The following is a 13,597-nucleotide window of genomic DNA, read 5'->3' on the forward strand; positions in this document are numbered from 1 at the left end:
TTGTTCACATTACCCGCTACAGAAAAAATTAACAGCGCGGTCACTAGTCGATACGTGACAATAGTCAAATACATAAATTACGTAAAGAAATTGGAGAAGTTTCGATCCTGGCGTCAGTTCACTCTTTCGGTCTACATGGTAGAGTGATCATGTCTAGGTATATAATATCTCCGATTTAATTATTCGTCAACGTAAGGCATTTCTAAAATGTTAGTCAAAATTATCGCGAAATAAACTGGAGTGATTCACTATTTCTAGTATGCTTTGTAAAAATGAAGGATCTGTCGTAAATCGAAAAGACGTACGTTTATAAGTTTAATGGTATTGAACCAAAAAAAATATCAAGATGGTAATAGATAATTTTTAAATTTGCCACGTGATCATACATTGCATTTAATATGTATCAAAATTCATCAAAAATTGGTGAAATACACATTTTGACATGTCCTGGTTCATGTCAATAAATAATAAAAGTATTTTAGAGTCTTTTGATGTTTATATGTGATCTAATTTATGAAACGATTTATATAATTGATCATTTCAATAAAATCTCTTGTTTTTTGAATCCTGTCTTTAAAATTTATAGATTAGCGTGGCCCATTCTTTTTTGATGTGAAATATTCTGACCCACGAGCATTATTCTCAATTTAAATTTCAGTCACAAAGTATCTGAGGTTTCAATAACTCATTCTTCCTTCAGACCTACCTCTAGAACAGTCCGTTTGGTCGGAAAATTACATAACGCAAAAACCAGACCGTACTATGAAATTATAACCATTTACCCAGCTAAGAGAAGGTTATTTTCTGGACATTGCAACTCCACCACATACATAGTACATTTTTTATCATTCAATGCTCGATCAAGTTTCAAAGTTTTCAGCGTACACCTGGAATTAGTTGTATCAACTGTGCACTTCTATCGTTCGAGTTTGTCGTGATACCTTCAAGTTGGATGGACAGGACACACTGCAGAATTTAAAATGCACGAACTTTTTACTCGATATTCATACAATGCGTCTGCACGGGAAACGCCGCGTGCTATCGATTGAAATTGATTCGCGCTGACTGCATCGATTGAATTTGTAATTCATTCTGAGTTGGGTGGGTTAGTCAAAACCGAAGCTTCGCAGTGAGAGGATCATCCTTACCAATTGCTGAAAATTTCATATTCTTCCTTTTGCAGAAGGAGAATCCAAGTTTATTATTCGTCACACAGTGACTGTCGAAAACCGAAGTATGCTCCAAACGATTAAAATCACAAAGCACACATGGTGAATAAAGTGGCGGTGAATAGACGAAAATTGGGACAAGAATAAAGTAAAAGGTAAGAGTAGATAAGACCAGTAGTGATGTAATTACAAGAATTTAAAATATGATTTGGGGCGAAAACAGAGGGAAAGAACGCTGAAGTGCCTGTGATTTGAATACGTTAAGTATCTATAAGTTACAAATATTACCTTTTATCAATTTTCCCAACAATTGTTTTTCGAGCAAATTATAAAAATTTATAGAGCCGTACAATAGCGATGCGATAAACTTGCACTGCTGTTGTAGCACTGCCATAAAGTGCTATTTAATTTGATGTCTAAAAGAATAATACACATTTTAGTTAAAGAATAATTAAGCTATCATTCAGTGTCACTGAATTTTTAATCATGTGGGGAACCGGCTGTATTTTTACAGTTAAATTATGCGCGATTCGTTCGAGTCCAGAAGTTCAGATACATATAGCATCCATTACTCACCTATTATTTGTCATTATTTTCGATCACGCGAACTCGTTTATCTCAAATTTAAGCACAACGGTATCCCTGCTGGTCCACTTATTGTTACTGTTAAAAATCAAGGGCGAAATACTTAAAAGAAAAGAAAATTACAATTCAACTTGCGTAGCCATTATTGAGAAATGAAAATTGTCCGGCAGATCCAATCGGACTAGAAAAATGGGAATCTAAATTCATCTAAGCATCATGCCCGAGTACCCAGGATTCTTTTCAAATTTACTGACGATTGTGATGATTTATTGGATATAGTTTAGGATCACACCAACAACCAGGCGAATATCGTCACGTGATCAATCGCCTCGTATCCTTTTCCCTTCAATTACAGCCTCCAAGTACCAGGTGAATTTTTTTTTTTTTATCAAGGTTCATTTCAGTGCCAGATTAATTACGTGTTCGAAGTATTCTTTTGGACTGTAACGGTCATCGCACACACCGGCATAGACAGTTTGGCAGTAACCGTAATTTTTCATCTTTGCGAACAGCTGAAGATACCGCGGTAAGTATGGAATTTATTTCACATCGTAGCTTCAGTGCCAATTCTACCAAGGGATTCCGCAATTCGATGTCAAATCCTCAGTTTTTAGACCAGCAATGAGTGTATCAAATGCACGGGGATGACCGGTTCATTCACAATGGCACTGCAGCTTAGTTATAGTCTGGCTGAGAATTATTTTACGTCGCAGCTGAATATTTTGTTCATGATACCCTGAATCGAGCGAAATTGATTACTCTTAATGTGATTTCATGATTAAAGTGGCGAGTACTTTTTCGTAGGGCGCTCTGATCCAAAGGGCTGTAAATCATCTGTAAATCCACTTGGGACAGGCTACCACCGCTTGGGAGTAGGTAATTTCTTTTGGTTCTTTCCAGAACAACTGAATCGATTATACTCATTATTGAAAAATTTTCCGACGTGCCATTATTCAATCCCATCTTGATGAGTTCTAAATTCGAATATTTGATGTAGTAAAATCTAAGAGGGAACAGCAATTGCCGATATTTCACGTTTGGTGATATTACCAAGTGATCAAATCGGCCGTTATCACATCTCTCGGTTCTAAAGGCAATGAATACAGACTAGTTAAAATAACTATTCAAGAGTGTTAAAGAATTCCAAAATACTTGAATTCTGCTTCAATCGCGAAAATAGTTTTATACTCCACGTAAGATTTTGGAAAATTACTTATCAGTGTAGTTGTCTGTGCTCAAATAAACGTATATATAATAAATGTACTTAAACAAACGATAAAATTCGTATCACAAACAATTACATGATCAAGTCAACTTCTATTTCGATCGTCGTTACACAAAAAACATTATCAAGTTAGTCATAGTATGCAAATTAATCATTTCTCTGAGTGAAATATGCCACCGCAAAGTACATTCAATATCTGTCCCTAATCCGAAACCGGCAATCGATGCGGCAGCCAAGACTTGTTGACATTTTTTGCCCAAATTCACACTCGGGCGTAGCAGTGGGGGCGGGAACTATTTACAAGATTTACAAGGCACCGTTCAGTCTTAATTCACCTTCGGAACGCGTCGGATGTCAAAATTCACTTCGTACAAAGTATTCGTGTTCGAGACGGTCGGCAATTGATCGTAGTAGCAGCGTTATCGTGATTCATGGAAAACCGATTATAAGGCGACTGGTTTATGGAGTGAGAGACAATCAAGCTTCCAATTTTGGTACAGAATTTGATTTTCTAAAATGGTCGTAAAAGTCGAACACTGTGTGAATCTCGTCAACCGCTTTCTCGCCAATACGCCAAAACGAAGAGTGGGCAATTCAACGCGTGCCTGTGAGAATACGCCTAAGCAACAACAAGCACACTAACTTTCACATGTTTGCAGAACGCGAAAACAGACGCAAGAAACAGTGTAGAATAGAAACATGCTTCCGGATGCATTAGCGTCCGACAAAGCTGCAGCCATCTACGGATTCGCGATTCAATGTACATTGAAGGCAAGAAGCCTCCCATAATATAACGTTTTCTCCATAAGTGTATCCTCTCATAATTTATCACCACCAACAGTACATAAATGCGACTCGGTTTCGCGACTTTGGTTCTTACGCACGTACGTTTTTATTGTTCTTGCTCACCATAGTGAAAAGCTTATATGAATTCAGTGCAGTGAATGTAGTGATGATGAATCGCTGGCGAATTCGGTGGGATTTACCGGAACGAGAGGAAGCATGAATCAACGACTAGAGGTGAGTGTATACAATATGTATTCATGTATTTTATTGCGTACTTCCATTATTATATTAATAATCAGATTATACAGTCGTATTCTAAAAGTTAGTTTTGATGAAAATAGAAAGAGATAGAGGGAAAAAATTGTGAAAAATAGTGGCACCTCTACAAAAAGGTAACGCTACGATTAACATGTAATTAATATATATGTTATAAGTAAGAATGTACAAAATAGTACCTACGCACTTAATTATATGCAAACGCGTCTCAAAATAATTCCTACCTTACCGTAGCAATTCTTTCATAAAGAATAATAATTCGATTTTTTATTCAAAAATGTTTAACCTTCGCATTACAATTACGGTCACCGTGTTCACGCTGAGTCGCATCGTCTCGGGGATGATCAGTTTTCAGTATCCCGAATGGTTTCCTACATCCGTAATGGACTTTGGCATGAACGCGATGTAAGGCTGATCACACTCCGAAGACGTTGCCCGCAAGCATGCGATTTAAGATCGCTTTGATGTGTGATCAGGCTCACAGATGATTAATTCAATATTTACTACAGTTTTGGCACTTGGATATATAAGATTTTCGATTGCACTATAAATCGGTATGCATCTCTATACCTACGTAACGCGTCATCATCGGCGATAGGCCCTTGATTGGACCGTTGCAGATAAAAACACCGACGAGGGTAGCCCCCCAGGCACCAATCATTTTTCGCAATTGAAAAGTTGCATTTTGTTGCTCTGTATAACCATTTTCTTTCAATGTAATAATCGTATTGCGGTGCAAGATAATTATTTCGCAAGAGATAGAAATCGAACGGCAAAAAGAAAAAAGAAAAGAAGAAGAATGAAGTTGGATCAACGTTACCTTTTTCCAAAAATTGAGATACGGTAACTTCGAATTCGTTCGGGAATTTCAAATCTGTCCGAGGTTTCGTTTTCATTCGTTCGATGTTCCGCGTTTGACGAAAGGGTAAACGACTATTTTCATGTTCTGCTTCATTGTGATGCTTTGACAGACCACTTTCACCGGGAAAGCGGTGCAAAACTGCGTGGGCAGCATGGCAAGGAACTCTTGTTTCAGAGTCGGCTGATAAAACATGCGTATATCTGATTGTCGGTCCGGTTACTGTAGTTGCGATTTGAGTTCTGTTGCATTGTATAAAAAATTGAACAGCGGGACTGATGGAAACAATAGTACAATTAACTTAGGAGTATGAAACTTAAATGAATAGCTTAACGATATAGTAAACTAAACTTAATCATACGGATGACGATGGATATGGTGTGGTTTTGCCGCCCTCCACGAGCGTGTGAATAATTGTGCTGCGCTTATGACGCTAAAGCTAATTTTCGTTTCTTGTATTCTGTTTTTATATATATAGTACATTTGAGAAAATGGGGTTTTCCGATCTGGTCGAACACTAGATGTATGTCACAGGCAACTGAGATTAGATTAAACGAGCGTTGGAATGGCTAGCTATGCGGATAAATCTAGCGGGAATATTGCTCTTTTATTTCCATTGCAAGGATTCCGAGTTTACTGGATCAATAAAAGCAAATCTGTAGGACAGCTCTAGCCTTGAAACACTTGAACAACAGTTTTGAGTATATATAATATATATCATACAACATATATACTAATCAATATAATACGGAAAAATTCCACGTCAACTTTGATTGTTTCGTAAATTTTCAAATAACCGTTAATACAAAGCTCGTATAGATGAAAAAGAATAGTATTTACATAATTTTTACTCAAACACCATTCCAATTTCATGTGGCAGGAAAGCAATGAAACATTCCTGGACTGGTTGTTGCAAATATATAGTATCAAAACAAAAACAAAAGGAAGAAGAAACTAATCTCTCGTCTATAAAAACTGGCCGACGTCTTTACACTAAACCAAAATCCGTGTGAACTGGCAAATCGCAGTTATTTGGCTTTTCCGCAGCCGCCATGTTCACCTCGACCAAGGTGTCGACGCTGTTGATTGAGCAGCCCTTGAGAATTTTCTGGGCAGCTAAACTGGTGAACTGTACCTGGAGGTCGCTCAAGCTCGGATACGGATAGAGGTCACCGCGACTCGGTGATTTCTTTAAATTGGGTTCAGAACCCTGAGGTACGCGCTGTTTGGAAGACTCCAAATTTTCGATGTAAACGTTGTTGAACGAACCTCCAAAACCGTCGAAGGACTTTGTGGGTGACGGAGGGTTCGAGGCCAGATTGCTCTTGGAGCCCGGTCGCAGTAAATTTCTGTAGCTGAGTGCGTCCTTTGACAGAGAGAGACTCAATTTCCTAGAGTTGTTCATCGCGTCGTTCGTGTTCTTAGAAGTCGGTATTGTGGAGGGCGGGTTTTCGTTTGGGTGAACCAGTGAGATTTTTTCAATATGAGATGAACCGTCGATTAAATGGGCCTGGCTGTTGTTAAGATGATTCGTTAGCTTTAGTTTGTTCGGGGGATCCTCGTCGACCTTCGGCTTGTTTTCCTTGTCGGATTCAGATGCTAACCTGACCTCCTTGCAGCCATAGAGGGAGGTTGGTCTCTCCAGTTTGATCGGCTTGTAACGCTGCTCGTCCACCTTCATCGACTTGAACTGCAAGTCCTCGTCGATTTTGGTTTTGTATAATTTCTCCTCCCCCATTTTGACGATTGTCGGCTTGTAGAACTTCTCGCCGACCATTTCCTTCTCCTGCTTATCCTTCGCTGACGTTGACTCTTTGCCGGCGTTACTCTTGTTCAGTCCGTTCTCGAAGGTGATGACAGACCTCATCGGCGAGTTGTTTTGATGCACGTAGATCTTGGTACCAGGCGCCCCCGATATCGTGGTCGTTGTACTGGCATTCGAAGCCAACGTCACACTGCTCTGTACCCTTTCCTGGGGTGGACTTGTTGGGCTCAGATTCGTCGATAGCTGAAGTGTAATCGAATTCTGCGCCTCCTGCAACGGCGTGAGAGCTCCCTGCTGGATGATCTTGAGAGGTGACGACTTTGCCGGGAGTGTGGAACTTTTCATTGGCGAAGATGAAAGCTTGCCGCTCGATGTTGACTTTCCACTAGAGTGCGTCGAGTGACTCGACGAAGTCTTCTGGAGTACCTGAAACCATCACGTATGGCATAATCAATCGCTGAACGCGTGATCATCGCATCAACGCATTCGTCATCAGTGATCGCGCGTATTCCTTACCTTATGCTGTGGAGAACTATTTGAGGACTTCGTGCCACTTCCAGTTGAGTCGTGGCTGGGTCGTCGGGAGCTGTGACGAGTGCTAGATCTACCAAGAGTACCAGTTTTCCCAGGACTTCCATTTGAGGCTCTGACGGAACCGGAACTTCCTCCACTTCTGCTTGGCGACGAGTTCGCCGAATGTTTTCCCGTCTGTGTTTGGCCTCGGTTCTGATAAATGTCCTGCGCTCCACTCGGTGGCAGGACCGACGCTCTCGACGTGCATCGACTCAGGCTGGAACACTTCGATCTGGGCAAAGTCGAACAAGGTGATCGATGACGCCTCGAACTTCTGGGCGTCGAGTTTGCGAGCAGGCTGGACGAGTCACCGCTAGCTTGGCGCCGGTGGCGCCTTGGAAGCGTCGCTGATCGGGCGGAGCTGGAGTCATCCCAGACTTGAAAACTGGCCTGAGACTGGTCCAAGCCTTCCATCATCTATGAATAAAAATTTAATCGTTGTATAAGAAAACAACACCCGTATAAATGCATGACCAGTGAACTGGCCTGCTCTGATATTTACCGAAGGACTAGCTGCCCTGGTTTGGGTAGCGACGCTGTGCAGATGAACAACACGAGGGTTGAACCACTCTGTCGGTGGATACTGGGCACTGAAAGTCCCCATAAGCGGACTGCCCTTCCTGCGTGAGCTGCGTCGAAAGAGTCTCGACAGTAGTCCAATTTTCTCTGAAAATATGTTTGAGAAGCCTTAAAAAGAGAGCCGATCGTGTAGGAAAGTTAAGCGCCGAAGGATACTGGGAAGGGTTTGCTATCAGCTAAGGTGACTAGAAGCTCCGCGACCAACCAAGGTGTCATACAGGTTCAAAGGCAATTATACACAGGGCAATATAATGTAGAAAACTTGAAAAGTCAGTTTGGTATACGTTAAAAAATTGCAGAGTTTCACCACCCGTCACCAAATCAAACCCTTCCCAATGGGACTCACTCGTTGGACTGTGAGGGGTGCTGTCTGTGCTGGCGTACTCAGCACTCGAGGAGGTGTCGCTTCTGTCCGGTCTTCGCGGCAAGGATCGAGAACTGCCACTCCTGTGAAGGCGTCTGGCGGACCCCCAGAGACGCAGAGAATGCCTTCGCTCCAAGCGTCCAGGAACAGATCGACACCTGGCGAAGAGGACCTTGTCGTTAGGATTTCCTGAAAAAAAAGAGGAGCGGTCAAGATCACTCGACACTACGGATACCGCATTTTCGATTGACCCATTCACAGTGCAGCTATCAGAGGTTACGTTTTCACATTAGTAAGTACGAATGCATTATCTATGATTGCTGAGGGGCTGACCATTCTGAAACAAAATATACATACACCTGACATCGAGTCTTCGTGAATTCTAATTGCCACGTATTTCCAAATGAATTTACGTAAGTTTAAGTGCGTCTACGTAACTGCTTGACTTCATGAGAATTTTCACCAAGTACACACTTGGCTTCTATTATGATTAATACCTCACAGTTATTCGAGAAGGTGGATATCATTCGCGAATATCAGCCTCTGGGTGCCGCACCAACCCAGCGGCGGTAACTAACGGTAGAAGATGTCGTGACCAATAGCTAATGTACATCGTTGTGCTAAACGCTTTCCAAGCACACGGGTATCAGAGACTCGGGCACAGGCATCGAGCGAGACACACGTGAGATCAAGAGAGCACGGAACAATCGTGTCAGCGAACGTGAGCTCGGCACTGCCGATTCAAACGTAGATGCAGGAAAATCATGGAAATCTAGGACCTTTTGTACGGAGTATCGTATTGGTTAACGTCACTCTGTTCAATTTGCCGCCTCATAGACAGTTAGGGTTTATACCTACCGCAGACTTTCATGGCTAGCCAGTAAATTCGTTGCTTCCAAGGCATGACCCAGATGTCACGTCGTTTCTTTGTGGAAACAAAAACGATGGTGAACGTAACGAAGTTTTATTTTTGGTGATTCAAGAAATATACGAGCAGCGTTTCAGGATTTCAGGACAGATCAATAACCTGAGACAATACAGTGTAAATACAGAGTTCACATCATGCTCTTACGAAATTATATCTAAAAACGGGGAAACGGATCTTAATCAAACGGTGCTTGTGTTTTTTTTTTGTTTTAATCGAGGTCACGTTCACAGAGGATTGTTTTATTTATTGTGTTTTTACAGTTTTTCATTGAACTCGTAAAAATTTATGACACTGATCATGTTGCAAAAATGTTGTGACTAGGGCAATCATCCTTGAAGTTCTGAGTTTTGGAAAACAATGTTTTTTGAATTGGGCATTTCTCTGCCAGACTAAGTATATTGATGACGGACTTAACAAAATATTTCGACAAAGTTTGAGATTTCCTAAATATTTTCTCCGTTAAAACAAAATTCTAACAACACTGCAAAGCTGCTATACGTGATATGCGTTCCAATTTCATCTAGTTTGTAAAGTTTCTCCAAAGAACCCCGCAGAATCCTTATGGGAATTGGCTCTTGATCGAATTGGCTGAAATTTTCAAGTATGTTGTGAAATACAGGCCTCGGAAAGGGGGTGCGCGGATTTTTTGTTATCTCTGGATTACGCGATTTTTACGAATTACAAAACTTCAAGGGGACTAAAATTTATACTAAACGACATACTAAAATTTCAGCCAATTCAACCGAGAGCCGATTCACATAAGGATTCTGCAGGGTCCTCTGTTGATTAGTTTTTACTCCATACGGACTTGTCGCTATTCTGCGCTGCCTTTCAACTAAAGCAGTTATTCCAAAGTGTACAATAACGCGAACGGGATCGTTCAAGTTGGTAAAAAACCGCAACAATTCAAAGAACCTATCCACGAATCTTGTGTAACTCCCGCTTTGCACTGAGATGAAAAAAACAACTCCTCGTCATAATGGGCAAATCTCGACATTGGACATTGCTATTAAAAGCACGACCAATCCAGACCTTGAATGGACCGAGGTATAATCTCAGTCTCTCTCTTATGTGTTAACAACCGCGTATTACGAACAAGTTCCATGGTCTGCGTACGTGCCCGTGAACAAGCGTTCGTCCTATCCTATCCATGCATAAGAAGCTGTCCGCATTGCGGTATGAAGATAGGCGCTCGAAGCGTGTGACGCTACGGGCGCTTTCTCGAGTAAAGTGGTGACTGTAGAGTATGCATGAGTGCACAAGTCGGGGCAAGGTTTCAGAGTTACTCGGGAAGGAGATACTTTTTCGTCCGCAAGTTGGGTATTTTCGCTTTCTTGTGTTTGATGCGCATCACAGGGCTCGGAAGAGAGTACATACAACAATAAATGGGCACGGAGATAAGAATTTAACAGGTGAACGTACGTCAACAGGAAGTTGTCATGGACGTACATACTCGTGGCAAAATTCAGATATGGCTTTATTGTTCAAGATACATTTCAAATTTAGAAACAACTTGTTCTCTTTCCGCATCTACCGATCCAGATTTTCGTTTGCTCGAAATCACATGTAGTGTCCAACAGTTTTCAGCCATTTTATAGCCGCCTACGTAACCCGGATACCATTACAAATGCTCGACTCTGCAACTTCAGGCGCAGAACTGCGGGGTTCAAATACCCGCCAAGGATACCACGTTATACTCCTTCGTGTTCAGATATAGATATAAACTGTTTAAGGTCGTGAACTCTTGTTTATTCGGCTGATTGTGGCCAAACATCTGACTGCAGTCCCACTCGTGGGATATTTCGTAATTTCGCTGCGTTTCTCTTCTACCGTACGTGACTTTTGTACCCGACCATTTACACTAATTTTCGTATGTTGATCTTACCGCATCGAACCTTCAAATCATCGTCAGCTCCTCAAAGGACAGTCTTTTCCTATCTGCTTATTGAATGATAAGTAATGCCATGTTCGCAAATTCTCCTCACCGGCCGTGAGGAATTTTTTTTTTTTAACGATGTAACGACGCGCCGTTTCATATGGCAAGTAAAAATGTCACAAACCGGTTATGCCATTTAAAATAGCCAATGTTTCAGCGCTTTGCTACAACGGCAGCCCGACTTGGGCTACGTCTACCATGATCAACTAGCGCTATGTTGAACTAGAAATTTTCATTCACCTATGCGAAACGGAAAATCCGACATAATCAAACTGAAGTAGGTACATACATATTTATATCTGAATAAAGCTTTATAACTGCACGCAAAAGGAGAACCCGGGAGAAGAGGCGAAATTACGTAATTTTAGAAAGTCCGCATACCTCCACAGATTACGTCTGCCAAATTCGTCTGCACGGCCTGGTGGGTGACGTCACCGTCTCTCAAGGTCAGCATCTCGCCGTGAACCAGAGCCATAGCTTCGTCGTTGCTCATTAGCATCCCGCCTTGTCCTCTGGAACCGTGAACTTCCCTGGAGTTCCTCCTGGAACTCCCGGAGTCCCGCCTGAGCCGCCTGGTCTCGGGGGTGACGACAAAGTAGCCCTGAGAAGTGTGGTAAATTTTCCTCTCCTGCATCAGCTTGGCCAGCGCGTCGTAGACGAGATCGCGTCCAGGTCGTTGCATCGCCGGGAACGCGTTTCTCAGGGCTGTCCTAAGGGTGTCCAGGGTGGCCGCCTGCCGCTGGGACGTCAACTCGAGGATGGCCCAGCAAAGGGCTTCGGGAAGGGGCGTAAATTGGCCCTGCGACACGGGCGCGACTAAACAGTCCTCGATATCACCTGGAACAGAAGATGAAGAGAAGGTTTCATTATTAATGCGGAACCTGGGGCGAGATTTTTGCTCGGTCGGTTTCCACCGCACGTTTCGTCCGTCTGCAGGAACTTGGCCTCATCCCTTCCGGAGCACGTGTCGAGACTCCCGGGCTTCCCTGCCAACTTCTGATGACATTACAGAGCCACACGAGGAGAGTCCGGAGACTCGGCTAGGAAGTCTGAACACGTTTGAGTCTCTGAGCGAATCAATACGTAGCGAAAACTCTGCGGTGTGCAGGATGTATGAAACACGACGTATTTATACACCTAAGTTATATCAGCTGCGGGTCGAATTCCGAATGGTTCTGTTCAATGAAAATCAAGTTTCCTTCGAGAATCAGTTGGACAATTAGCTCAGATATCTTCGGACATTTGTATCTACCTTTTGAGCTACTGACGAGTGCGTAGAATTTTGATCCCCGCAACTGTTGTTGGATTAATTATTAATAACTCGAGGACAATGAGACGTTTGTATTTTGGCATCGCGTGACGAATGGGTGAAATTCGTTTTTTCCATGTCTGTTACGATTATGTTGTATACATGTTGCATACGCATGTCGGATACGTAGGAGAGCAGCCGTGCGACTCTAGGCCTGACAAACCGCGCTGCAAGAAGACGGTGTGTGGCTGGGTATAATCCGGGCAGCGAAATCGTTAAATAAAACAAGACTACAAGCGCGCAATTACCAGGCCACAAGAGTTCCTACCAGGGCTCGCCTTCTTCCTAGCTCCTTAACATACGTAGTGAGTTGAAACGCAGCTTCTGGGAACACCGAGCTGCCAGCATGGACTTGTGCTTGCAGTCGACAGGCGCCGGTAGAACGCGGCTGTTGCGGCGTATGCGCGCCACCAGGACGTCTTAATTAATTATTACAGATCACGATTTATGGCGTGCGAATTGTTTCTGGGGTATAAGCCTGCCAGCGCATGCCACCGTTACGTTTTATACTTTCTAAGGACGTGCTAACAAGATCTCTGGGAACTTGTTACACCGCGCTGGTTACTCCGCAGCCTCGGCAATATCGCAAATCCATTAGATCTGACAAATGGTGCACCGCCGCAAGTGCAATAATTGGTTAGCTCTTGTCGTCGCGTTGCGCGGCGAGGCAGCCATTTGCATTCCCGAAAGAACTCGAGCCCTCCGAATACCAGCGTGACTGTCAGCTCAGCAAATGTTCGCCGCGTGCCGGAAAACGCTCGCGTGACAGTCAGCAAAAATTTGCTATGTGCCAACGTTGAGGTATTTCACACGGTGAGAAAGAGGAGAGAAGAGAAGGACACCGCAATCGTGGTTGCAAATTATCCACGAGAATTCGTTCAAAGGCCAATCGTTTCTATTGGCTAACGTCGACTACGGGCAATTTTTCTCCGCGAACGAGGTTCCCAGAGGTTCGGTTCATCTCGCCAACCGCCGCCCGACTTGCGTCCGAAATCGATAGTCGCTCTTTGGACGCATATCAAACGGTGAATTGGGGTGCGACTCACATCATGGCAACCGCGTGGCGCGGAGCGAACTGCGTCACCATCATGAAAAACACGTTCTCGTAACAGAGACCGTCAACCCCCCAAAGCCGAAATTGTTAAAACTCAGAACGTCGGCCACCCTTCGCAGTCTCTCCCTCAACTACGAACAGGTTTTAACTCCGATAATCCTGCGACGGTAGAATTTCCAAAGCTTGAGG

The 13,597-nt window shown here is 43.0% G+C and overlaps 1 protein-coding gene across 3 annotated transcripts in view; it reads right to left on the bottom strand.

Annotated features, from left to right (window-relative positions):
* Positions 1-5,340: 5,340 nt before the first annotated feature.
* LOC107226405 overlaps positions 5,341-13,597 on the bottom strand; it is a 63,814-nt gene continuing 55,557 nt past the window's right edge. For 2 of the 3 annotated variants that reach the window (XM_046746317.1, XM_046746316.1), the window contains exons 4-8: positions 11,427-11,882; positions 8,164-8,370; positions 7,741-7,925; positions 7,182-7,655; positions 5,341-7,091 (exon numbers count right to left, since the gene is read on the bottom strand). In XM_046746317.1, the coding sequence (XP_046602273.1) occupies positions 5,889-7,091; positions 7,182-7,655; positions 7,741-7,925; positions 8,164-8,370; positions 11,427-11,882 (2,525 nt within the window). In that variant the 3' untranslated portion in view covers positions 5,341-5,888. The remainder of the gene's footprint in view (positions 7,092-7,181; positions 7,656-7,740; positions 7,926-8,163; positions 8,371-11,426; positions 11,883-13,597) is intronic. The other variant, XM_046746318.1, reaches the window with a different exon arrangement.

The sequence above is a fragment of the Neodiprion lecontei genome, chromosome 1, assembly GCF_021901455.1.
Source record: "Neodiprion lecontei isolate iyNeoLeco1 chromosome 1, iyNeoLeco1.1, whole genome shotgun sequence".
NCBI classification, from domain to species: Eukaryota; Metazoa; Arthropoda; class Insecta; order Hymenoptera; family Diprionidae; genus Neodiprion; species Neodiprion lecontei.